Below are 25301 nucleotides of genomic sequence, written 5' to 3' on the forward strand. Positions count from 1 at the left end.
TCGAGCCCATTCCGGATAAGCAGTGGTAGACGGTAGGAGCGGACCGAGCCGGCTTGAGGATGACCCATTCTTGAAGTTTAATGCCAGCCGGACAGTACCAGGTTTGGGCGGATGGAAGCCACGGCTACTCTTGGTTCTTCTCTGGTATAATGCCAAGGCCACGTGCACTCAACTGGCAACCCGGGTGTGCAGCCTCAGCTCAACCCCGCCTCTCCTGACAAACTCCCGACATCATTCCCACGGCCTCCGCTTGACAATATTATTCTTTCTCCTATGTCCCCCACAAATTGACAGGTCAGAAATCATAAGGCACAATCCGATCGTAGTATAGTCACTCCACTATGGATGCCAGGACCCGATCCCACGACGATTATACGGTCGGATGGATATGTGCCTTGCCGGAGGAGACGGCGGCTGCGAAGCTGATGTTGGACAAAATACACCCGCCTTTGCCTCGCCTGCCGATGGACCAAAATTTATACATTTTGGGAAGCATCGGGGAACACAATGTCGTGATTGCTAGCTTACCGACCGGCGCATATGGCAATACATCAGCAGCAACGGTTGGGATGCATTTGCTGTCTAGTTTCCACGCTATCCGCTTTGGTTTAATGGTTGGTATCGGTGGCGGAGTACCAAGCAGCAACGCAGACGTTCGGCTTGGGGATATTGTAGTGAGCCAGCCGATGGACACTTCTGGAGGCGTTATCCAGTTCGATCTAGGTAAAGCGCTAAGCGGCGGCCAATTCAAGCGAACTGGAACGCTTAATCGACCTCCTAAGGTTCTGTTGACCGCTCTTGCGACTCTCCGAGCACATCACCTCACGGGAGATAGCCGGATCGTCAAATTTGTTTCCGACTTGCAAGCCAAACTTGCACCTCACAAAGCTACCAAATTCACGCGACCGACGCAGGAAGACTGTCTATTCCAAGCAGAATATGATCATGTCGCATCTGATACGTGTACCAACTGCGATCGATCTAAACTGGTTCCACGACCGCCACGAGAGGACCAACGACCACTAATTCACTACGGACTCATTGGATCTGCAAATCAGATTGTGAAAGATGGCAGGCGGCGAGATCAGCTGGCTCGAGACTTAGGTGTATATTGTGTCGAGATGGAAGCGGCCGGACTTATGAATGACTTTCCGTGCCTGGTCATTCGGGGCATCTGCGACTACGCCGACTCGCACAAGAATAAGGAATGGCAAGGGTATGCAGCCGCAGTGGCGGCGGCTTATGCGAAAGAGCTTCTCTTGGTGGTTGCTATCGATCAGATCCACAGTACCACAACCGCGCAAGACACACTAGCAGGCAACGCTGACACATCTTTTGCCACTGTTATACACGTAGGTGCCTTATTGCCGATCAACGCGTTCACTGCTAAAGTGTACAGAAATATACCATTCACACCATTGGAAGGCAGTCAGGTAAGAAGTCTGTGAGCTGGTCAATACAGTTGCTAATTCCTGCCATGTGAAGAACTGCGAGATGAAACGAGGGGAAATTTGGAATCAAACAATGCTGAGATGCACAAGTTAGAAGGACGATTGAAGGAGAACGAAGCTCAAGTCTCAGAATTGAAATCCCAAAGGAGCGACCTCGAAGAACGTCTGCGTGTGTACGATGAGGAGATTAGACGCTTGAAAGATTCATTGACACTTTTGGAAGAGCAAAATTCGACTCCGCCTCCCGCATATACCGAAGTGGAAAGTGCTGTCGGCACACAAGCTAGCTTTGGGAATGCTCACGTCAAACCGGCATCTGTGAGGTCAAGTCACATTTGGGCCCTGCTGAAACTTCTTATTTGGGCCCTGCTGAAACTTCTTTGGCAAGTTTTTCAGAGATTTCTAAGGCCGCGGCCGCGCTCCGGATACAGGAGATTGGAGTGGCGATGTGTAAGAAAAATCTTAATAGCTCCTCTCTTCATGAACTAATACAACTTAGACATGCGGTGAGCTTCTCTACGGCGACTTTAAGGAAAAAACGCCTGGATCAATTGATAGACTAGCGGCAATGTTAAGCGAGCACTCTGGCCGAAGGTTGCAGCGTGAAGTTTCAACGTCACGACGAACCTCAACAAAAGTGCATTCGAGACCTACCACTTCGCCCGTGGGCTGGAACCTGCCACGAAGTAGCGGGAGTAGTGGCCCGGATGACCTAGAAAACAGTGCGACAACCAGAGATTCTTCCGCTTCCGGACCTCCGCAGCCACAAGCTCTTCAGCTTTGCATAGAGACTGGGAAATTCGAATTAGAGCTGAACGAACTTGACCTAGGCCAACCCATTAGTGACGGTCTGCTGTTCGAAAAGATTCGGAAAAAGTACGAGAATGCCCGCCATTCACTGTTGCCGATGCGATTGCGGTTTAGAAAACCCGAGAAGGCGATATTCATAAAGGCAAGTTGCATAAGCTTAACATACTCCGAGTACAATTCTCTCTCAATCTGACTTTTTACTCAGTTCCGCCTAGGAAAAAGACCACTTGTTTCGTCAATCGCCGGCTCAATAGACACGCCTTCCATACCCCCCGAAACAGAAGTAAGAGCCGGAAATTATACGTACATGCCGTGCCCAATCGATGACCCGCCTATCGACAATCGGACGTTCTTCCATCATTTTTACGCCCCTGCGTCAAAACATCCTGATTCAATGTGGTGCATGCGCCTGCCTTGGAAACTTGGTCCTGGCCTAACCCCAATGGCCCAAGGATGGGGTATTCATATTGAAGAACGACCAGACTGGCCGCTGTTTGCAGCTTTCATGTTCCTCTTTCTGCTCCTCAGTGGTTTGGTCGCTGGGATCTATTCATTTAAGACTGGAGACCATCCGACAGGGGTTGCGATCGGTGCTTGGCTTACAGCTGTCCAGGCCATGGGAATGACTGCGTTGTTTTTCTGGTGGACATAATCCTAACCACATCCCGTTAATGAAGGGAGAAAATGTCTCTTGCTCCTAGCCGAAACATCATGTGTAGCCACGGTTCTGGTACAGGAATTCCGGAAATCGGCCTCACCAGCAATCTTTCAGTGTTTCTCAGACCCTAATGCCAAGAAATACTAAGTTGACTTAAACTAGTTGAAGCCTACGCCATCGGCTGATGAAAATGCTGTTGTTCGTTCGTAAGAGCAGAACCCTGGTCGATACAGTACTGTGGTAGTTTCCCGATGATGTCATTCGTCATCAGATTCTCTGAGCCAGACACCTCTCAAAAGTGATGACCAGCGCATGCTGTACAGGCTAAGGAAAATCGAAGTCAATCAGCAGATCATCCAGTCATAAGGTGCCAGGCGGCCTTACCCACGTCGTCTGCAGAGATCCATCGTAGGTGGCCGTGGAATTCCATGAGTTTTCTATTTGTACGTCTAATGGAATCTTACGTAGCATGTTAAAGTAACATACGCACGGCAATTTATCATGCACTCAATTCAATGCGAGTCAGGTGGCCTTCCCCATATGATTTGCAGAGACCCATCATAGAATTCCATGGAATTCCATGGGCTTCCTTTTCATACGCGTAATGTAATCTTATGTCGGATATTACTGTAACATACCTGCGCATTTTACTGAGCCCCTCTGTTTGATGCGGCCCGCTCAATAAATGATCTACACTACTGTCTTGGCGGTGGGGCCGGGAAAGAGAGTCTCAGTGTATATTGGTCAAGGCGATTTCGAGAATGACTGTAAACGCAACGAGCACCCAGAATGTCATCTATGTTTACATTTTTAGCCGGTCGGACAATCGTACAAGATCATAGTATAACAGACCCTGTGTTCCCTTTGTTAGCGAGGCTCACGAATGCAGGCTAATCCGAAAAGGACATATTCTAGTAGCTCTACAAGCCTTGCTACTGAAGCGAAAGCCCACACCTTATCACTCTGCGGAGACATGCACTGCCTGTGGAAATTTTTCAGATTGCCCAACCGGCAGAAGCCAGAGGACGAAGAAGGCCAACTACCGCTGCAAACCCTAGACAGAATGATCATGCTTCAAGACAATCTTATGGACAAGAATACGAGGGATGGACTCGTGAATAACTGGATTCATGGGGCGCAATATGATGAGAGAAAACCACTTGTCCAAGAACGCTATGTTCGAACCGGGATTGGCGGCGCTGGGAATATCCGCAAGTCCTGCTTCCTTTTCCAATGCATCCAATGAGTCAGGTAGATGTCACTTTTTATCACTGACACTTCTGCGAACAGGGTTACTGTGCGAAATGGGCGAGTGTCATTTACGGGTGCACGCTGAGTGTTGTTGCAATCTAGTGGTAGGTTGGATCTGAACAATGAATCGCGGAGTGAAATGATCCAGGGACCTATAAAACCACCGAGTTATTCGAATTACACATGTGCACGAAGGGTCTGGTGTACATCATACTCGACTGTTTTCTCTATTCGTTTCCACTCCATCTCTAAACATCAATCCTACTGCTGCTGGAATCCTTCCTCCCCGGACTCAACATTCCTCTGCCGATTCCGCGCAGCATTTCCCTCCAAACCATAAAGCACATCCTTAGACATGTTGGGAATAATCATATCAAACGTCTCCCGTAAAACAGCATACTAGTAGTATCCACAGCGCGCAATAGGCTGAGTCTTAGCAATATCCAACATACCATCCGTCAAAACCTCATCAGCCACGTGGAAGGCAATGACTTTTCCAGTGATGATATCAACAGTACCCATAGGAGGGTTACCTGGCAGGCGGAGAGTGGTATGGTATATCTTTTCCTTTTCTGACTAATTCAGAAACGAAATTACTCATGTTTTCAACCCTGGGCAACACTCATTTAGGGCGAGCGCTAGGTGTTCATGATCAAAATCTATCTGAGCTAGTAGTGCATTGAGCCGCGGTGGTTTGAGAAGCTCTTTTTCCAAATCTTTGAGGCTGACTTTGCAACTGCCTTAGCATATTATCCCAGGTTGAAGAGAATGCCTGCCATGGTACTCACCGTTGACTGAAAATTGTTCGACTGATCACGGGGCTGAAAGAATGGCTAAAAGAGCGTTAATATGTGCTCATGCACTGGCATACATTCTTGTTTGCGTTGCCTGAACAAACTGGGCTACAGAAATCATCCGAGTAACGCAAATACTCCTCAAGCCGTACCTTGAGATGGCAATCCGTAGCAGACTGACTCGTTATGTCTGATTCTTGTCGACTCCACATATAAATGAAACATGAGGCTACACCAGAGAGACACTAGTTAAAAGATTAAAACAAAGTCTAAGAATTACGGAGTGGTAGCGTGGTGTTTCATACGCTGCCCTGGATACAGCCGCCTGATGTGTTTGAGTTGTACCCGAAGCCCTAGGCCCAGCCACCTACGCCAGCAAGGGAGAGAAACCAATTGTACCACATCATCATGCTGGGAGTTTGAGCAATTGTGCAAGTCTGCCCTGCTTAGTTATTGCTAATAGCAACACGCTAGGATAGTAATTGTTGGCAATAATCGGTTTTGAGGTTCGAGTGTGGGACCTGACTATCACTGGGTCTAAATCTTTACAGGGCTGTTGGAGACAGCGACCAACAATAGCAGAACGATAGCTAAGCTCCAGAATGAACATGCGATCCGAAAATCAATCCGTAAGAAAGTGATCGAGATGATCGCAAGGTCAGGTAGATCCAAATGCACTTGGGTAGAGCCAAGCTTCGCAGGATGGGCTGGGGTCCGGCCCGACAGACAACCCAATTTCACCCAACGATTCCAATAGACTCAAATTGATTTGACGTTTGTTTCTGGTTGATCCAATTAATAGTGTCTGACTCGACAACCCCCCCCCCTCGTGTCTCATGTATCCCTATTGGCCTACTGCTTGACCGCAGCGCTGTGTGTGGCTGGGGAGGCTGGGAGACGTCAACCCAGCACACTGACAGACAAAAACCCACTGGGTAGCGATTGCTGGTCCCGAAAGTCCCTTTGCATCTCCAGGTCGAGGAATGCTTCTGGATTAACATCGCGCGTGGTCTCACTATCCACATTCCACAGCCATGTCGACCCCGGCGAGAAACTTCAGCCTGCGCAACGTGAATAGTATGTGCATAAAACCCCCCGCCCCGTTGTCTTTTCAATGCTCCAAGGTTTTATTCAAGTCTAACTTTTATATAGCCAGCAAGCCCCAGCTTCACCGAATGGACTCTCAACAATCTATTGCTGCATCAGACGACTATTATTCTTTCTCAGACAGAGAAGCTTCCTCGAGTCCAGATAGTCGAGTTACAGTGAGACGATTCCAAACTCCAGACTCTCGACCATCTTCTCGAGGCCACTCTCCAACTATGCCACATCCCTTTCCCATGGGGGAGTCGAGCCAACCTGTCCAAGAAGGTCATGGGTCACCAAGTCCACCAACATCTAGCACTGTCCGCTTCGGAGAGGACAGAGTCGCTCGTATTAGTGTCAAATCAGATGCCACAGGATCCGATGAGACTGCTCGCCGTGTGCCCAGCGACTATGCAGGACCAGCCCCAACCCCAGGCTTGGATGACTCCCCATACGTCAGGTTTGCAATAGATCAGCTCACCCAGGACAGGGCTCGGGGAGTTTCAAGACAGGACTCTTTTTCTACCGCGACTACAGGAGATGAATATCCAAATAATCAGCTGGTATGGGACGAGGGACTGGGCTACTTTACCCGGACAAGGACGCCTTTGAGAACACCCATTCGACATGAAACGCCTCCAGTCAGACCAAACTATACATCTCCTTCACCACAAGCTTTACCCCAACGACCTGTCTCCGTAGACCCTGAGTCTTTTGTTGCCGTTGAGTCCCCAGAGCAGAGCTTGCTATATCCACCCTTGAACTATTTGCCTATGGTACTGAGGCCCTGGGCTTTAGCACTGACGATATTTTGCTGTCTGCTCATGATTGCCGGAGTTGTCTTCTGTAACATTTGGTCTCATCGTCGTCAGGGGATCTGGGACTACCAGGGACAAGGTGGCGGGCATTACTTCGTGCTGCAGTTCCTACCACAAATCCTCGCTGCACCGATCATCGTCTGGTCCTTCGTCATTCAAGCTGCAGTATATCGCACAGCACCTTTCTCCATGATGTCAGCTGAACGACAAAAGGGCCTGGTTATGCAAGCATTGCCTATCCTCTCGAAAAGCTTTGTCTTGCCCGATTTCTCCCATTTCAAACATGGTGAACCATTGTTCGGTTTCTCCTTGTTCACGATTTGGCTGCACAACTTCTTCGCAATTCCTCTTCTCAGCTGTCTATTCCAGGCAAAGTACTACATAATTGACGGAGAAGGTGTCTGGAGATGGGCCTCTGTTGAGTCTGTGGGCTGGACCTTGGTTGCATTATATGGTGTTCTCACAAGTGGCTTGGTCTTACTGTTTCTGCGCTTCCTTCACAGCTGGTCCGGTCTGATGTGGGATCCCGTAAGCCTGGCAGATCTCATCTCGCTGATCCAACGATCAAATATTCTCCATGACTTTGAGCGATCTGAAACTCTTCCGACAGTGCGAGACTCGCTTGATCCTCGTGTTCTTCGACTCGGATACTGGAGACTGTCGAGCAAGCCCGAGGTCTTCTACGGAATCGGAGAGGTTGACGCCCCAGTTCGCACTCCTTCTCTTCACCAAACCGGCAAGAGCAGAGAGAAGCAGCCACACGGCCTTGCCAAGGTGAACGTCGATCTCGAACACCAAGGAGCATTCGCCAACGATCAATCTGATAACTCCCTCTACTCGCCATTCGCCCGCTACCGCTGGACCCCGTGGTTCCTGCGCAAAGTTTCAGTCTTCATCTGGGTTGTGATTGTGTTCGCCTTGCTGATTGCCTTTGTCGCCGTCAGCTTTATCAACAACGCGATCAAGGGCGGCTTCCCACCAAAACTCCCAACCCTTCCCTCAACAAACGCATTCTCCTCCTCAAACTTCCTCTACAGCTTTATTCCCGCCCTAATCGGCAATGTTCTTTTCCTCGTCTGGCAACCAATCGACGTTTACTTCCGCGCCCTGCAACCCTACGTTGAACTCTCCTCTCCAAGTGGCGCATCCGCCGAGAAAAGCATCCTGCTCGCCTACCAATCCCACTACCCAATCCAAATAACGGCCCTCGCCCTCCTAAACCGCCACTTCAAAGTCGCTTGGATATCATTAATGAGCTTGATATCCCTGGGAATTCCTATCCTCGCCGGCGGTGTCTTCATCGCCCTCTGGTACCCCTCTCACGACGACATTCGAATTTCCGCCTTAATGCCAGCCTTCTACGCCCTAATTGCATTCTGCGCATTATATGCCGTTTCCTTCCTGGCAATTTGGCCGGGTCGCCGCCGCTATCTGCCTCACGATATTACCACCCTGGCTGATATGATGAGTTATCTTTACCAATCACCGCTTCTGTCGGACAAGATCCTCCGCGAGCCGAGGAGTAAGACTGATCTTGTTACCCGTCTTATTGTTGCGCCGCCATCGGATCGCCAGCTGCCGTTCTATGGCTTTGGCATATATGTTGGCCGCGATGGTAAAGAGCATCTTGGTATTGATCGCTTCCACCGTCCTGGTAGGACTGATATGCTTATTACTACCGGGACCATGAAATGATTCATGTTTTCTGTTTATTTTGACCGTTTAGCGTGTTTGTTTTGTTATGTTATCATGATTTGCATCTTTGATGATGAGCCTTGATGTTTGTTTGCTAGCGCTACATTGCGACTATGCGACTACTTGTGATGCCTTGTTTCGGTATTTTTATGAATGTTTGGGATTGCGGTTTGATTTTGGCCTTTTCTAGAATAACACTTGCATTTTGGGCGCTTTTGTATTTTTGATGTATCACTAGCATCTGGTATCTCAGGTGAGCGTTGTGCTGGATAATAATGTTAGATAGAATATTCCGAACCATAGCATAGAATCAAATCTTCTCCGAATCTATTTCCTGAATGTGTTTCTCTATCACATAAAGCAATGAATCATTAAATCATACAAATAACCGCCGGCAATCTATCTATCTGGTAATGTGATCCAATCACTTCTGAAAGTAAATAACTCTGATCCTCTCAATCTGCCCATTCAACCAACTAATCTGCTCAGCAGACAACCCCAATCCCCCAGCCTGAAGATTCCTCAGACAAGGCAAGATGAACCAAGCACCGATAAGCGGCGCAACCTGCCTATGCATCTGCGAAACAGGTCTCGTCTCTGCAAATGGATACTCAACAAGGCCTGTCTTCATACGGACCGATTCAAGCTGGCTCCCAAGGAAAAAGGGAAGACATGCACAGATCTCATCCGCGAGGCGATGAGCAGTAGTGGTGGCCATCATTGTTCTCAGGCCTTGGGGGTCATTAGAAGGTGCCATGCGGAGACAACTGAGAATGATGCTTTGCACTAGAATGCGGCAGTCACGGTATGTGTTCCATGTTGAGGCGATCCACATATCTGTATAGCAGTCGACACGGTCGTTGTAGATACCAGCGTTGCGGACGGATTGTGGGATTATGCTTGCTGCTACTGGTGTCCAGTGTTGCGGAACTAGGTGGGCCCATGCTGCGAGATTTGTGTCGATTTTGATTGCTTTTGTTAGTAATGATGTTATTTCTGCTCGTTTTGCTGGTTTGTCGATTATTCCTTCCCATACTAGGCGAAGGTTTACGATTTCTGCTGCTGCTGAGGCTAGGAGTGGACGAGGGCCTGATGATGGTGCTGGTTGGGACAGTGGCCAGACTTTCGGGATTGGTACTGTGGGACTAGTCAAGCCTCGGCTGGTTTTGACCTGTGTATGGGTTAACGTGGACATTTCGAGTGTTGTGATGTTGAAGTCAACTTACAATTTGAGTTTGCACTGCGTGGTCAATTGTCCTTGATGCCGCTGTTTGTAATCGTTTTGATTTCCGGCTGTTGATGAGGGCAATGGCTCCTCGAAGATGAGCCTTCATGGGATTCTCCCAGTCTTTTATAGCAACGAATTCCTCGAAGACTGTCAGTGGGCTCTCATCCACAGCCGAAGGGAAGAGATCATGTTGACTCACCTCATACGTCGAGAGTAGAAGAATGGAAAGTAAGATAGAATCAAAATCACTGTTCTCATCTTGCAAAGATTCTCGAATCTTTGGCAATGCTTGGGTGAAATACTGCTCCGATGCTCGAAGCAAGCAACTCTGACCAGTCCATGCTGCAACAGAGAAGAAAGCAACAGCTAAGGTACTGACATGAAGATGAGAGTGCGGCTTCGCATTCGAGAAAGAAATAGGCAATATCTCCATGAATCCATTCTGAATATGAGGATCTTTCGGAAGATAGAGGTAAGAGTTGAAGAAAAGCGGCACCACAGTATCCTCCATGGGCTGGTATAGATCAGCAGGACCCAAAATCGGAGGCCAAGATGTTTTTATCATGGGCGCTTTGCTGTAAAAGTCCACAGGGCCTAATACCAGACGTCCTTTTGCGGGCACTGCGTGATCAGGCAACTCTATAGTCCTCGAGCTAGAGCATGAGCCGGAGCTCGTGGCGGGCGAACGGCTGGCTCTTGCTGGATTTTTGAATGAATTTGTGTGATCTCTCAGTATCAAATCGAATGGATCTGGATAGCCAGGACATTCCCTTTTGGTTCTTGTACATGCTTTGCAGTGGGGGCGGGTTTCGTCGCACTTGCGATTGTGAGAATGATGATGTCAAGTGCGATTGGGAGAGCGAGATACCTTGATATGCCTCTTCCTGCAGTTCTGGCAGCCTGTACTAGGTTTTCCGCCGTATACCATAGCGATTTATAGGATCTGTTGCGAGCAATGGGATATCTGCTTCTGTTGTATGACGTTCTTGGCGCGGATGTATCATCTGGCCTGCACTGAAGTGTTTAAGCTTCATATGATACCAGGGCCATATTTTGCCCTAACCAAGTAATCAATCACTGTAATAAAATCAATGTATACCAGAGTATACAAGAGTTAAATATAATATAGACTGTCAGACGTTTGAGGCAGAAGCCAAGTCTTCGAGCGTGGAACGGGTCACGTGTCGGTGATATCCTCATCTCCGCTCGGATTTAACTCTCTCCAACAGTCCGATAGCCCCGCGCAAATTCAGTCATTTCGAGCTCTCCAGGGGATTAACTGTCTAAGTGCGCCGTTGCTTTCCATCCCAGCTCCAAACCAGCCAACCTCCCACTCCTTGAGCTGCCCGAAAAACCTGAAGCAAACCTCCTCATCCACACCCACACCAACACCAACACCAATTCCGAACACAATGGTCTCATTCTTCGGATGGGGCTTAAGCCCAAAGCCCACCGAGAGCCCTGAAAAGGCCTCAGAAAAGCCCAATCCGGAACAACCCCAAAGCCCAGAAGACACCCCCACAACGCTCCCAATGCAATTACCCCGACCACCAGCGCGCGAAAACACAAACTTGAAACTCCTCTTTGGAGGAATGACCTTCTTCGCTCTGTCAGTTCTCGTAACAAGACGAGCCTTCAACAAAAAGCGCATCGCATGCATCCCACCTTTCTACACAAGTTCGATCTACCACCAACCGCACTCAAACTCCGCAATGGACGCCTTCGAGGCGCTCAATCTTGCTACGCTAAATGTACTGTCATTCGGTATGATGGCTGGTGGTGCAGCTGGGTATGCATTGAATATCAATAGTCTGGATGATATGCGGAGGTTTGTTAGGGCTGGTTTGCAGGGTGGGAGTGATACGCCTGTTAAGAGTGATGAGGAGTTGGAGGCTGAGGTTACTGAGTGGGTTAGTAAAGTGCTCGGTGATCGCTTTGAGAAGCAGCTTGAGAAGGAGAAGGCGAAGAGGCTGTTGTCGGTTGAGTCGGGGAATAAGGAGAACTGAACTCAATTGAGGTTCCGCTTACCCTGTGCTGTTTGTTTGTTGATACTACTCTACTCATGATTCGGATACCTTGTACATTAATATGCATTTACTTGGCATAGCTAGCTTTACCATTGTGGGAATATTATTTCGAGCGTCATTGCTCTTGGAAGTTATATGGATATCAAGTCTTATCGTACATTCAGTTGGCCGGAAACTTCCTTTCCTCGGCAGGAACTCTTCCATTCTTTATTGAAATCGGCAATGCGGAGCATTTCTGGGCATTTGAACGCCTCAATCGTGTGTTTGAAGCATTATCACTGGTCCATCTTCTCATAGCGCTGGCGGGCGTTGTCCCTAGTCTTCTCGAGGAACTCGTCGTAACGGCCCCGGGTGTTTCGACCGGCTTCTTCAGTTGCGTCACCTAGCTTTCCTCCTTGGGCACCTAGTCCGACACCCTGAGCGTAGACTTCAGTGGCAATTGGGGCTGTCAGACCAGTACCTTGTGCACCAAGGCCAGAACCCTCCGACCATCCCATCTTGCTGAGCAGAGAGGCACCCTTCGAGGTCGACTGCACAGGGGCTTCGTCCTCCTGGGGTGCGGCTGGGGCGGGGCGGCCACCGATGGTGGGTGGTCCAAATGCCCGACGGCGTTCCTTTGCACGGTCTCGATAGTCATTGGTAAGTTGCTGCGCATCATCGGTAGGCGGCTGAACAAGGCCATGCTTGATAAGCTTTCTCATGCCGTATTCTAAACGGTCTGACTTCAGCAAATTTTTTTTGTGGAGGTCACTCTGACGCTCATGCCCGTAGGCATGGCGAAGATCTTTGAGAAGTCTCTGGCACAGGTAGCAGCAGTTACGCTTGGGGTTGATATATGACAGAGCCGGGGGAGTAGCCGCATTTCTTGACGGTCCAGACTGTTCGGGGACAGATTCAACAGGGTTTCCATCGGCATCCTTAGGAATACCATGGAGCTCAGCGTGACGGTTGCTCCAAAATTGCAGCTGGGATGGCATCGCGAGCTTTTTGGCGTTGGCGCTGACCGCTGCGTCCGCCTTCCTCTTCTTGGATTTCTCTGAATCTTTGATGCCCTTGTCATTCGGGTGCGAAGCAGACTTGTCTCCCTGCTGCTGCTCGTTCGCATCGTCGTCTTCCTCTCGTGACAGGGTGAGTTCATTGACAAAGCCTTCATCATCCCAATACATAAGCTTCAGCGCTGGGTTGTTCAATGGACTGAACGAAAAGCGAGCAGTATTGGGCGTGGGAGTCATGACTGGGATAAACACTCCTGCGTGGATGTAGCTGACCATAACAGGCTTTGACGAAATGGTGAACTTTTCGAAGGATTTCAAGCGGGTCATCGCAGCTTGAGCGTCCTATATTCAAGTTAGAAAAGATCAAAGGTGTGAGTGGAATAGACTTACCAGTATTCCTGCAAATTCGGCGAAGCCATAGCGCCAGCTGTCATTAGTCTTGCGATCACGTACAAGCAAAACACGTCGGATGGAGCCGTCGCGAGCTCCAAGATTGCTGTCACCAGTGGTTGAGGCTACCTTTGAGCCTTTCTTTTGATTACCAGAGGCGGTGTCATTGTTGCCAGATGGACGATACAGTTTGGCCACGCCTTTCGCAAGCAGTTCCTCGGTAACGGATGGTTCCAGCCCGCGGAATAGAAGAAATTGAGACGGTTGACTCTCAGGTGCAGCATCATTATCACCGTTGTTCACTACCTTGGGGGCAGGAACCCCAGGGATGCCAGTGGAGGCCATCTCTGCTTCCGTGGTTAATGACAAGCGGAGGGGAGAGGGGGAAGAAAGAAAAACGTACCAGGTCGGGGAGCGTTGCACTTGAAACACTTCACGCGCGTGGCATAGTTGACGATAGCGCACTGGGGAGATTAGCTCAGTGCTTTCCATGTTTGGCGCATCTCACATCACATACCATGCGACACATCCAATCACCATCTCCTTTTGCCCTGGTTCGGTCTTCCCTCTCACGGCTGTACGCAATGCGTACTTTGGTACTTCCGTCGTTGGGACCAGCACTTGGTCCATACAGGTAGATACCCCGGTGGTTCTGTTCAACAAATGCTCGCGACTCCTCAATCGTCGGGAATCGCAAGAAGCCAAGCTGTTTCGACAACTCTATCATAGCGGATTCATAGTTAGATACTATTCGATTGAAAGTCGCATTGCCATTTTCACGTACTCGTTTGACGATCACGAATGACTCGAACATCCTCGAGGCCGTCAACATGATAGGCATTTCTGAGTTCCGTTGCAATCTGTTCATCGCAGGGTCAATGTTAGCGCCTACTCCATGCATGGGGTCACCGGAGACTCGTTGTTCCAGCTCAAACGCAACTCACATCATTCTCGGTCATATCGATTGGGAAGTTCTCCAGCATCACTTCTCGGCTTTCTTCGCCGAGGTATGGCTGATCACGTCGAGGGCTGCGACTGCGACTGTAGCCCCTGCCTTCATGGTCCCAGTCTCGGTATCCATGCCTGCCTCGGCGAGGTGGCGATCGTGAGCTGCGGTGGGTTCGGTCATCGCGGTGGCCGTCGCGGTCGCGGGAGTACTCGCGCCTGCGGTCGGTCGGTCTGCGGGGAGGAGAGCCGGAATGGCCTTTATTGCCCAATTCCAATCAGGTTTCATATTAGTCTTGGTCTGATATGCGTGGGGATTTTCTTTCGAGCAGGGTCTCTGGATCAAACGCCATTACCGTGCGGGGAGGAGCTTGTACCGCCAGGCGAGCGCGATCGCGAAGGATCGTCATACATGCGGCCATCCCGGTCGCTGCGGGGATAATTTGGCCTACGGCTTTGGCCAGGATGATACTTCTGATCAGAGAACGGAGGCGCCATAACGAAGGACCATTTACTGAAAGAGAAATGAGGCTAAGAGTGACGCGGAGATTGAGATGCGCGCCAAGTTTACGATAAGCCCGATAAGAATCACACCGCCCTCGACGGCCATTTGTTTGCTACGAACTACATGTATATGGACAGTACGCCGTGATATCGTCGAGTAAGGATAACGTAACATTGTGTCTGATCATTGTAATTAGCTTAACTGTTCTTTGAGCTGCTCTTATCCTATGGCCGATCTATGAAGTCTAAGTTGTAACATGAGCCAGAAGTAACGTCAAGTATAAACAAGGCTTATCTTCAACATTCACCAAGTCTAGTCATTCAATCTGCGGTGTTAGTATCGAGATTCTACTTTATGTCACTGTGTACAGCTATTCAAAAAGCTACCTGTATACATCTGCATACAGGGGAAACATCAACTCTCCTATATCGTCATACATGTACACAATCGAGGTGGAGAAACTCCACCAAATCCCCGAGCTTCTGATTCAACGCATCCTGCAGGCCCTTGGCCCATCAAAACATATGAATCGCCCGATTATTCCCCGCTGCCCCGCGGTCGACGTGGGCCAAGCTCCAGGTGTCCTCATATAACTGTCCTCGTTAGACAACATTCCATCTTCAAACCTACCTCATACCTCCCTTTGTATTTCCGTTCCCATACATATCCATAACCATAAACTAAAACATGGTTCCCGGAAACTCAACCAACCGCGCTTGGTGGAAAGAAAGCTCGGTGTACCAAATCTGGCCGGCATCCTACAAGGACTCAAACAACGATGGCGTTGGCGACATCCCTGGTATCATTTCCAAGCTGGATTATATCAAGAATCTAGCCGTAGATATCGTCTGGTTGTGTCCTTCTTACAAATCGCCCCAGGTGGACATGGGATATGACATTTCCGACTATTACAGCATCGCTGACGAATATGGCACTGTTGAGGATGTCGAGAAATTGATCCAGGGGTGTCACCAGCGGGGTATGAAGCTGCTCATGGATTTGGTGGTTAACCACACCAGCGATCAGCACGAATGGTTCAAAAAATCCCGTAGCTCCAAAGACAATGAGTACCGGAACTGGTATGTTTGGAAACCGGCCAAATATGATGAGGAGGGAAACCGCCAGCCGCCTAATAACTGGGTCTCACATTTCCAAGGTACGTGTGAATTGTTCTTTTTGTGCTCATTGAAATATGATCTTAATATGGTACGCAAACAGGTACCGTCTGGGAGTGGGATGAGCACACTCAGGAATACTACCTCCATCTATACGCAGTGGAACAGCCCGATCTGAACTGGGAGCACCCGCCAGTCCGCCAGGCGGTGCATGATATCATGCGCTTCTGGTTGGACAAGGGCTGCGACGGGTTCCGAATGGACGTGATCAACTTCATCAGTAAGGAGCAGAGTTTCCCCGATGCACCTATCAAAGATTCCCGCACACCCTGGCAGTGGGGAGACAAGTGGTATGCCAACGGCCCACGCCTGCACGAGTACCTACAGGGACTTGGTAAGATCCTCAAAGGGTACGATGCATTCAGTGTTGGCGAGATGCCATTCGTCATAGACGAGAAGGAAGTACTCCGGGCAGTCCAATTCTACCGCAACGAGATCAACATGATCTTCAACTTTGAACATGTCGACATTGACCATGGCAAACTCGACAAGTTCGAGCCGGGTAGTTGGAAACTTACGGATTTGAAGGACTTCTTCGAGCGCTGGCAGACTTTCATGTATGACAATGGCGGCTGGAATGCGCTGTATTGGGAGAACCATGACCAGCCTCGATCTATTGATCGCTATACCAATGCCACAGAAGAACACCGACTAGTTGCGTCGAAGATGCTGGCTACTGCCCTGGTATTGCAGGCTGGTACGCCATTTATATACCAAGGACAGGAAATTGGTACAAGAAATGTGCCAAAGGAATGGGGTATTGAAGAGTATAAGGACATTGACTGTCTAAACCATTGGAACAGGTATATCACCCTACCTCTCACCAACTAAAGCGTCACTTGACTCACACTCTTCCAGACTCCCCAAATCCGACCCCAAGGCCCTCGAAATTGCACTACAAGAATACCAAAAGAAATCCCGCGACAACGGCCGAACACCAGTTCAATGGTCCGCAGCCGAGAACGCGGGATTCACTGGACCAGGCGTGAAACCCTGGATGTCCGTAAACACAGACTATCCACGCATCAACGCTGAAGCCCAAGTCAAGGATCCAAACTCGACATACCACTACTGGGCCACCGTGCTGAAGTTGCGCAAGGAGTACCTGGATATCTTTGTCTATGGTGACTTTACACATTTGGATAAATTGAGTCAAGAGTTCTTCGCGTACACGCGCCAGTATAACGACCAGAGGGTTTTGGTTCTGTGTCACTGGACTGAGAAGACATTGGAGTGGGATGCTGCTGGCAATGGAATAAGTAGTGTGAAGAAAGTTCTACTTGATACCTATGAGAGTGCGGATGCTGTTTCTCAGCGCTTCACTGGTGGGAAGTGGGAGCTTCGGCCTTATGAGGCTGTTGTTTTGCTGCTGTGAATGGATAGTGGATCAATAGATCACCAATTGGACTGAATCCGGTCAAGTTAAGCTCATGTAATCAATTTAAAGAATATTCCAAATGTACGGAATTGCAAATAAAGGTAGCAAGTACAAGTTCCACCACGCTGAAGCCCTCGGCACTCTCCGCACACCGGCCCTCGTATCCCCCGCAGCGATAAGCATCTCCCACCAGCATTCTCACTTGTTTCCTCCCTCCCCAACACCCTCACTCTCACAAAAGTCAATGCCAAAAGAAAAATGACTTCTACCGAAGAAACCCCCCTCCCAGCACACCTAGACCCAACAACCTACCCACGAACCTGGACAGACACCCCAAAAAACATCCACTTAGCCTTAACCTACGCGCCCCTCGACGCAACAATTCAATTAAACCAAACGTCCTCCCCAGCCGCCGGCGCAAACATTCTGTTCCTAGGAACAACACGCGACACCTTCGAAGGTCGCCCCGTCAGCCAACTAAGCTACACAGCATACCCAGCACTAGCATTGAAGACACTAGCGCGGATCGCGGAGGCGGCCGTGGAAGCGCATAGCCTTGTTGGTATTAGTATTGCGCATCGATTGGGTGTTGTTCCTATTGGCGAGGCTTCTATTGCTATTGCTGTTAGTTCTGGACATCGCGGTGCGGCGTGGAGGGCGGGCGAGGAGGTTCTTGAGGCTTGTAAGGAGAAGGCAGAGATTTGGAAGCGGGAGGAGTTTGTTGATGGGGGGATGGAGTGGAGGGATAACGCTGAAAGGGATGGAGAGGGGAGGCTGGTGAAGGGGGAGGGGATTTAGGGTTCGTTGGTTTTCTGGATTGTTATAAGGATGATGTGCTAATGCTGTCAGGCAACAAATCATGCATGATTTATGATGACCACTTTTGGTGCTTGAACGATAAAACTAAATCAACCAAGGCTCCAGAGTAGGGTATTCAGATATTCGAATGGCTATATTGTACATAGATACACGATACACTTTGTAAAAGCGTTTATACGGTCTTGAGCGGCTTGCCCTCGCGCTTCCAATCATTGATGTGTTCAAGGATAACTTTGGAAGCAGACTCGGGGGTATCCTGGCGACCGATACACTCGACGAAGTCATTGTCGGGGTCTGTGTATTTGTCAGCATGTCGAATCTTTCCCAAAAGCATCCCATTGACTTACCCATCAGGTAAAAGTAGATACTGTGGTCAACCAAGTAATCCTCGCCAGGCTTGACATCCTTGGGTGTGCTGAAGTACACACGGTACTGCTTGCATACGTTCTTGACCTGCTCGTAGGTACCGGTCAAACCGACGATGCCGGGATGGAACTCCTTAAGGTACTCGCGCAGCACCTCGGGTGTGTCGCGGACAGGATCACAGGTAATGAAGACAGGCATGAAGAGCTTCTCGTCCTTGGTGGAAGCCTTAACCTTCTCGATGATCTCGGCCATCTTGTCCAGCTCATCGGGGCAAATATCGGGGCAGTGAGTGAAGCCGAAGTAGACCTGACAGCAATGCAGTGTAAGCAAACAAATCCACGTCCATCACTCAGGTGAAACTCACAAAGCTGTATTTGCCCTTCAAATCCTCCTCCGTAAACTCCTTCCCATCAAGATCCTTCAACACAAACGGACCACCAACCTTCGGCCGCCCAACACCCTTACTCATCTCCGCCATGCGCTTCCGCTCCAGACGAGCCTTCTCAACCCGGAAGTAGACCATCATACCAGCACCAGTAAGGACGAAGAGTAGCGCAGCCTTCCACGAGAACGGACCGGTGGTGTGACGTTGGCGCATCTGGCCCATTGTTGGGCCCTTAGCTCGGAAAGCCGATGTGGAGAAGTCGTTCTGGGCGGGGATCATGCTGCGCATGCTTTGCTGGCAGCGTGGTCGCTGCTGGGTGTAGGCGCGGCATTGGGATGCGTTGTTTCGGAGGAAAGGGACGATGCGTGTTGAGGAGGCGGGGGCGGCTTCAATGGTCATATTTCGGGTGGCCCGGCTGAGGAGCCCTGCCATACGCATTGGGGAGGGCATCGTGTTTGTTTCGGGGTGTGGTTGGTAAGACGGTCGGTGTTCTGCGGGCTTTGAATTCGAGAATCTCCAGATCGACACCTGATTAGGACTAGTATGTATGCCTCAGGCGTGAGACCCACATCAAATCATATTGGACGAGATGTACACTTCTGCTCGTGTATAAAGTGTGAAGCTGATATCTGTTTGCAGAATAGCCTTTCTTGTCTCTACTGTGTATTAATGCTATACTAGTTGCGTTTAACTACGATTGAAGTTCGCTATTCCAAGCTTGTTACCGGAAATTCACAATATATATATTCAATTTCCAGAAGAAGCGAAATTAGAGGATCTGGAACATAAATGTGCAGCTCTACTTACGACATCCAACCCAATACGACCCCTCCCAACCAAAAAAAGATCAAATATCATTCAAACCCCAGCAGCCTCTTCAAGCCATTTCTCCGCCATCACATCAAAATCAGGACTATAAAGCCACTCTAAATCAAACGGCGCACTCTCAATCTCCGCCGGTCCAGCCCCAGGAATCCTAGGCATCCTCCTTGCATCAATCTGAGCATTAAGCTCCAAAATCCGATCAACACGCTCCTGCCTCCCACCCTGCCAAATCTTCAACCCACGCTCCAACTCATGAGACTGACACCGTGCAAGTATAACAGCAAAAGTATAAACATCCTCAAAAGCCTGATTAATCCCCTGACCCGCCGTAGGCGGAATAGCATGCGCAGCATCACCAAGAATCACAACACGAGAGTACTTTGAAGTCCAGCTCTCCAATTTCGGGACAACATAGAATGGCCACAGATTAATCTTATCAAGCGGGATATTCGAGACGGCATCTTGAACGACTTGTGGGAAATCCTCTGCGCCCTGTCGGAGAAAATCGATGCACCATTGCTTATCATTAAGCAAGGCATTCCACCCCTCACGATCGAGTTGCGGTGCCCGTTTCGGTTTTCCGATGAAGGCTTCTGATCCATCGGCGAGTTGTAGTGCGATTACAAAAGCCCCGTGCTTCGGGTTCATAATTGTAACCGGGAGATCGAATCCCGGCGGGAGATTCAACTGGGATGTTGGTACGGCGGCGTTCACACCGACGGCATTAGTGAACATCGGTTCAAGCTCTGGATAGAGATATTTCCGGACCCGGGAATGGATACCATCAGCACCAACGAGACATGCCGCCGTGGCGGTGGATCCGTCTTCGAATTTCCAGGTGACGTCGTTTTCTGTCTCGGTGAGAATTTGGATGAATTTCTTGCCGTAGTTGATTTCTATGCCGGCTTCTTTTGTTGCAGCGAGTAGGGCATCGATTAGTTCGTGGCGGTAGATTCGGAGGGCGTCATAGCCGTATTTTTCTTCGCTTCCGAATTCGTAGGAGTCTAGTGGGACTGAGGTGCGGAAATAAAGATTCTTGAAATCGTAGCCGCGGTTTCTTATGTTTTTGTAGATTCCTATGTTGTCGAGGATTCGAAGGGCGTTTGGTGAGAGCATTAAGGCGCCGCCGATATCTAGGGATGCGGATCTTGATTCGTAGATTTTGCTTGGGATATTTTGTTTGTGCAAAGATAGGGCTAAGGCGAGGCCTGAGAGGCCGGCTCCTATGATAGCGACGTGGGTTGAGGTCATTTTATCGGATGAATGACTGTAAGAGTTTTGTTGATGGCTGCTTTGTTTCTGTGTCTTGGTCGATGTCTGTCCATCATGAATATGGTGGGCTTCTGCTCTTTATATGCTCGAATAAGTGTCTTCTTGGCTCTTTGCTTCGACCCCACAGCTTTGTCGTATGTGCTTGGCATTCTCGTAAGCTGAGATGAACTGGGAGGCCTTACCCCGAAGTATACGGATCCGGGTTTCGGATCCGACGGAGATAACATCGTCCGGAGTCTTATACTCTTTGCATCCTCCATTCAAACTTTAACTTTGCCAGACCAGGTAATATATATTTTGGCTAGCCGTTGAACTTAGCCCAGTGTGGGCCATACAATCGAAATATATATATTGAGAATGTTGGTCTGGCAAGTTGGAGATGGAACAGTAAATCACATAATGACATTGTCTAACAAGAAATTCATACATCTTCAATCGTAGCAACAATAAACATAGACAATTAAAGTATTTCACCATATAACATCAAACACTCCCTTGTTCAATCCAAAAAGTCACCCAATCCAACATCTAAATAGCATCAGGGAAAACATGAGGGTTCTTAAGAACACTGGGGGAGTTAGAACGAGCCTTAGGACCAATAAGGTGATCAAAGGCAGGCGAGTGCTGGACACGAGGGCTCATATCCTCCAAGTCCCACAAGTAACCAAGAGTCTTCAGGACAGAGGTAGCACTGTAAGAAGAAGACTTTCCAGTAACGGGATCGGTACCGTAGTTCTCAACATGGCCACGGGGAGCATAGGGGGAGACGAGCCAAGTGGGCATACGGCCACCAAGACGATCAAAGTTGAGAGTGTAGGGCTTGCCGTCCTTGGCGGTCTCAGTGTAGGTCTTGTCGTCGGGGCGGACGGCAAGAGGGGGAGCGACGTGGTCGAAGAATCCACCTGTCTCATCGAAAGTGATCAGGAGGAGGGTCTTGTCCCACTGGGGACCGGTGCGGACAGCATCGTAGACTTGCTTCAGGAGGACTTGGCCGAAGGAGACGTTGCCGGAGGGGTGCATGGAGTTGGTGTTGAGGCCGCAGCAGGAGGGGTTAATGTAGGAGAGCTGGGGGAGGATGCCGAGGTACGCATCCTGGTAGAAGTTCTCGAGGGGCACAACGTTGCTCGGGGCGTTCTTTGCGGTCCAGTTGAAGAACATGGAGTCCGGCAGGAAGTCACCGTTAGTGCCATCGTAGTTGCGCCACGAGATACCCTTCTCGCTGGCGACTTGGAAGATGCTGCTGGTCTCAATGCCAGACACATCGAAGCTCTCGTCGTTGGAGCCGTGGCCATCAGTAACACCTGCGACAGCACAGAGACGGTTGGGGTTGGTAGGCTGGTTGAGTGTCAGATTGTAGAGATCATGATGTACGGGAGAGTACTTACACCCGGCATACAAGAGTGCCAGTAGTTGAAGGTAGTGAACTCATCAACCAAGTCAACGAGAGTAGGAATCTCATCCTCGGAGTAGTATCCCATCACCTCATCGGTGGCCCGCTGGGCAGAGATACTGGGGTAGGCCGCCATCTGGCGGTTGACAAAGCCCTCGAGGTTGGGAGTCAAAGAACCATTGGCAATTGCCTCGTTGTCGGGGTGGTAAGTACCATACATCTCGAAGTTGACACCGGTAACTGAGTGATCAGGGTCATGGAGCACAGAGTCATAGTCCTTGTACTGGCTGTACCACTTCTTGCTGTTGGTGTCATTGACATTCTCGGGGTTCCAGAAGGGACCATTGTTGACAACGTTGTCAAGGCCATGCTTCTTCACACCACCCAGGATGTTGTCAAATCCGCGGTTCTCCAGCAGGATCCAGACAACGTTCTCAATCTTGTCCTTCATGTTGGCAATGGACTCCTTTGAGCCGGATTTGTACCCGAAGGGCTCCTGGGAGCCCTTGGACACAGCAGCGCTCAGAGCGCTACCGGAAAGACCGAGCAGAGAGATAATGGCGTTGGTCTTCATCTTGCCAAGAAATGAAGTGGACTAGAGACTTGACTGAGGTGCTTGCGATGATCATATTCCCGGATGGGATAAGGCTTTTATATCCCTGCCTTGACAAAACGTGCATGGAAAAAAGGAACTTACCACCTTCGGGAACTACACCCTTTTACCAATTCCCCGGCAAATGAGCAACGAGTATTTTGACCACATGTTCTGGCGGTCAGCTTTCACGGGTTGATATAAAACGGCTCAAAGCCGGACGATGCCTAGCGGCAGGAACGGAGAGACATCCGCATGGCCCTGTGGGGTGTAAGAGATCGGAATATATTGCTGCGCCGGGATATGCAGCGGTTTTTGTTAATTACTGAACAGAGATTGGCGAAGAGAGAAATGTGCCTGCCGAAGTATAAGCCAAAGTGGATCAATGTAAGCTTAGCTTAGCAGGAACACCAATCACAGTGGCCGACTGTGACTTTAATCTCTGCCAAGCCACCAATCACGTCCGATCCTTGGCGCATGCCTTGCACTAAATGCTTCGATATGCAGTCGAACAATCAAGTCTGCATATCGTCGCCTAAACGGATGAAGAGATCCAACACGTGCAGAGAGAACAAGGAATAGAATTACATTGCATACAGGAGTGGAGAAATCGGATATCAAAAAATCATCTAACGTCCAAGTCCCCGGTTAGAGAAGTAATCCTCTAGTCCTGACTCGACAGAGGGGCCCTCAAAGATCCCCGCAAGATAATGATCCGGACGCAGCAAGTAAGCAGCATTCTTGGTCAGCCCAGTCTTAGCATACTGCTCATCCCATTGGAAAACAAACATCTTGACGTTCATCCGTTGGGTCCATTCTTCAACAAGAGGCCCGGTCTCCCCGTATACATGAATTTGCCAGCCAATATCCCGCAGCGTGGAAAAGTTATCCTCCTGGCCCATTTTGATCCAAGGAAGACGATCTCCAGATTGCACAATCCCAGTTGCGCCTTCTTGACTCAGAGTGCTACCCCGATAGCTGCAAATAAGTTGTGATCCACCCCGGAAGATCTGAGTCCGGGCATGTTCAAACTTCACAGCTAGTGGTACAAGATAAGGAATCAACCAGTTTCGAAGAATGTGTGGGAATATCCCCTTCGATGTCAATGTGGTGAAACCCGCATCGGTAGATGTAACAATCTTCAAAGCAAAGGTGCGGCGTTCAGACTCGTACGATTCCAGCAGCTGGTGCTTAGCTTCATCGTCCATATCAGTCTTCAAGACAGTTGCCAGCTTCCATGCCAGATTGATCGCATCCATGATACCAGTATTCATACCCTGTCCACCAACAGGACTGTGAATATGAGCAGCATCACCAACAAGGAAAGCCCTATTCTCGCGGAACTTCTCAGCAACACGGTGATGGCTGCGGTAAGTAGAAAACCAATTAACCTTCTCAATTTCGAGATCCATCGCCTCTTCGATCTGAGGCCGGACATCATCAAAAGTAATCTTGTGGTCTTCCTCAGCTGATCCAAGACGTTGAGTGTCATCGTTGGTATCGGGTATCGTAATCCCAACAAGTCGAAGATGCCCTTCCTTATTATACGGCACAATCAAGTTGAACGTATCATTCGAAATCATCAAATTCCCTTCCCCATTAGCAAGGGCCTCATCCTGACTTTCAATGTCGGCGATGTAAAAAAGCGGCTTGTACGTCTCCCCTTCATACTTCGCACCGATGGCATGTCGAACAGCAGAATGCGCACCGTCACATCCAACAATGAACGACGCATCACACGTCTCAGAGATACCATCGGCTTCTTCGAGAAGCGTCGCAGTAATGCTAGACCCATGATCCACAAACCCAAGCAACTTGACTCGTCTCTCGACAAAGATGCCAAGATCATTGAGTCTTTTCTCAAGCATGCGCTCATGCTCATCTTGCGGAACTGTCAACATGAACGGGTATGGCGTCAGCTCAGCGCCGAAGTCGCCAAGTGGGATGCGGGCTTTGTGTTGTTTATGCACCCAGAGATTTGTGGCTGGGAGCTTGTACCCTATTGCTAGGAGGTCATCCGCTAGGTCGAGTTGGCGGTACATTTCTATGATGCGGGCGTGCACGACTAGTGCGCGGGAGTTCTTTGCTGGTGAGTCTGCTTGGTCGATAATGCGGATTTTTATTCCTTGCTTGTGAAGCCAGAGGGCGAGGACTAGGCCTGTTGGGCCGGCGCCTGTTATGAGGACTTCTGTTTCGGGGATCATGGTTGCGTTGGATAGGGGATTGTGTGGAAGGTATGGTCGTGTGTTGAAGGTTTTTCAGGAACGGTCTTCTAGATCGTGATCTGAAGACGATTAAGCTGAATAGATGATTGAATTGGAGATTTCAAGTTAGCATGAAGAGAGAACTGAGAGCTCTTTAAATACCATTTCCAAGACTCATTTAGTATCTTATATTATCAGCTGTTCTGTGAGCAACAAGAAAATGTTGTTGCTCGGCCTTTTAG

The 25301-nt window shown here is 49.4% G+C and overlaps 13 protein-coding genes across 13 annotated transcripts; 6 read left to right on the plus strand and 7 right to left on the minus strand.

Moving 5' to 3' along the window:
- Positions 1 to 341: 341 nt before the first annotated feature.
- N7508_005375 (5'-methylthioadenosine/S-adenosylhomocysteine nucleosidase family protein) lies at positions 342 to 1448 on the plus strand (the record flags this gene model as incomplete). Its single annotated transcript, XM_058463441.1, has 1 exon — positions 342 to 1448. One exon carries the CDS (start codon positions 342 to 344, stop codon positions 1446 to 1448), a length of 1107 nt encoding a protein of 368 aa, XP_058319919.1.
- A 1255-nt stretch (positions 1449 to 2703) lies between these two features.
- On the plus strand, positions 2704 to 2913 carry N7508_005376 (uncharacterized protein; the record flags this gene model as incomplete). The annotated part of the gene is made up of 1 exon (XM_058463442.1): positions 2704 to 2913. The coding sequence occupies one exon, from the start codon at positions 2704 to 2706 to the stop codon at positions 2911 to 2913; it is 210 nt and encodes a 69-aa protein (XP_058319920.1).
- Positions 2914 to 4431: 1518 nt separating this feature from the next.
- Positions 4432 to 4692, minus strand: N7508_005377 (uncharacterized protein; the record flags this gene model as incomplete). Its single annotated transcript, XM_058463443.1, has 2 exons — positions 4432 to 4569; positions 4636 to 4692. The coding sequence occupies 2 exons, from the start codon at positions 4690 to 4692 to the stop codon at positions 4432 to 4434; spliced, it is 195 nt and encodes a 64-aa protein (XP_058319921.1).
- A 1306-nt stretch (positions 4693 to 5998) lies between these two features.
- On the plus strand, positions 5999 to 8563 carry N7508_005378 (DUF3433 domain-containing protein; the record flags this gene model as incomplete). Its single annotated transcript, XM_058463444.1, has 2 exons — positions 5999 to 6041; positions 6117 to 8563. 2 exons carry the CDS (start codon positions 5999 to 6001, stop codon positions 8561 to 8563), a joined length of 2490 nt encoding a protein of 829 aa, XP_058319922.1.
- Positions 8564 to 8987: 424 nt separating this feature from the next.
- N7508_005379 (uncharacterized protein) lies at positions 8988 to 10356 on the minus strand (the record flags this gene model as incomplete). Its single annotated transcript, XM_058463445.1, has 2 exons — positions 8988 to 9734; positions 9790 to 10356. 2 exons carry the CDS (start codon positions 10354 to 10356, stop codon positions 8988 to 8990), a joined length of 1314 nt encoding a protein of 437 aa, XP_058319923.1.
- An 847-nt stretch (positions 10357 to 11203) lies between these two features.
- Positions 11204 to 11797, plus strand: N7508_005380 (uncharacterized protein; the record flags this gene model as incomplete). The annotated part of the gene is made up of 1 exon (XM_058463446.1): positions 11204 to 11797. One exon carries the CDS (start codon positions 11204 to 11206, stop codon positions 11795 to 11797), a length of 594 nt encoding a protein of 197 aa, XP_058319924.1.
- A 296-nt stretch (positions 11798 to 12093) lies between these two features.
- N7508_005381 (putative G-patch domain protein) lies at positions 12094 to 14646 on the minus strand (the record flags this gene model as incomplete). The annotated part of the gene is made up of 7 exons (XM_058463447.1): positions 12094 to 13155; positions 13204 to 13550; positions 13607 to 13667; positions 13721 to 13950; positions 13988 to 14063; positions 14148 to 14407; positions 14505 to 14646. 7 exons carry the CDS (start codon positions 14644 to 14646, stop codon positions 12094 to 12096), a joined length of 2178 nt encoding a protein of 725 aa, XP_058319925.1.
- A 694-nt stretch (positions 14647 to 15340) lies between these two features.
- On the plus strand, positions 15341 to 17203 carry N7508_005382 (alpha-glucosidase; the record flags this gene model as incomplete). The annotated part of the gene is made up of 3 exons (XM_058463448.1): positions 15341 to 15809; positions 15872 to 16631; positions 16687 to 17203. 3 exons carry the CDS (start codon positions 15341 to 15343, stop codon positions 17201 to 17203), a joined length of 1746 nt encoding a protein of 581 aa, XP_058319926.1.
- A 261-nt stretch (positions 17204 to 17464) lies between these two features.
- Positions 17465 to 18004, plus strand: N7508_005383 (molybdopterin synthase catalytic subunit; the record flags this gene model as incomplete). Its single annotated transcript, XM_058463449.1, has 1 exon — positions 17465 to 18004. One exon carries the CDS (start codon positions 17465 to 17467, stop codon positions 18002 to 18004), a length of 540 nt encoding a protein of 179 aa, XP_058319927.1.
- A 193-nt stretch (positions 18005 to 18197) lies between these two features.
- Positions 18198 to 19226, minus strand: N7508_005384 (SCO family protein; the record flags this gene model as incomplete). Its single annotated transcript, XM_058463450.1, has 3 exons — positions 18198 to 18319; positions 18373 to 18697; positions 18756 to 19226. The coding sequence occupies 3 exons, from the start codon at positions 19224 to 19226 to the stop codon at positions 18198 to 18200; spliced, it is 918 nt and encodes a 305-aa protein (XP_058319928.1).
- Positions 19227 to 19634: 408 nt separating this feature from the next.
- N7508_005385 (FAD-dependent oxidoreductase) lies at positions 19635 to 20852 on the minus strand (the record flags this gene model as incomplete). The annotated part of the gene is made up of 1 exon (XM_058463451.1): positions 19635 to 20852. The coding sequence occupies one exon, from the start codon at positions 20850 to 20852 to the stop codon at positions 19635 to 19637; it is 1218 nt and encodes a 405-aa protein (XP_058319929.1).
- A 549-nt stretch (positions 20853 to 21401) lies between these two features.
- On the minus strand, positions 21402 to 22837 carry N7508_005386 (putative phosphatidylglycerol specific phospholipase C; the record flags this gene model as incomplete). The annotated part of the gene is made up of 2 exons (XM_058463452.1): positions 21402 to 22208; positions 22259 to 22837. The coding sequence occupies 2 exons, from the start codon at positions 22835 to 22837 to the stop codon at positions 21402 to 21404; spliced, it is 1386 nt and encodes a 461-aa protein (XP_058319930.1).
- A 647-nt stretch (positions 22838 to 23484) lies between these two features.
- On the minus strand, positions 23485 to 25059 carry N7508_005387 (putative FAD binding monooxygenase; the record flags this gene model as incomplete). The annotated part of the gene is made up of 1 exon (XM_058463453.1): positions 23485 to 25059. One exon carries the CDS (start codon positions 25057 to 25059, stop codon positions 23485 to 23487), a length of 1575 nt encoding a protein of 524 aa, XP_058319931.1.
- Between the last annotated feature and the right edge of the window lie 242 nt (positions 25060 to 25301).

The sequence above is a fragment of the Penicillium antarcticum genome, assembly GCF_028974205.1.
Source record: "Penicillium antarcticum strain IBT 31339 chromosome Unknown utg000005l_segment0_segment0, whole genome shotgun sequence".
In the NCBI taxonomy this organism is placed as follows: Eukaryota; Fungi; Ascomycota; class Eurotiomycetes; order Eurotiales; family Aspergillaceae; genus Penicillium; species Penicillium antarcticum.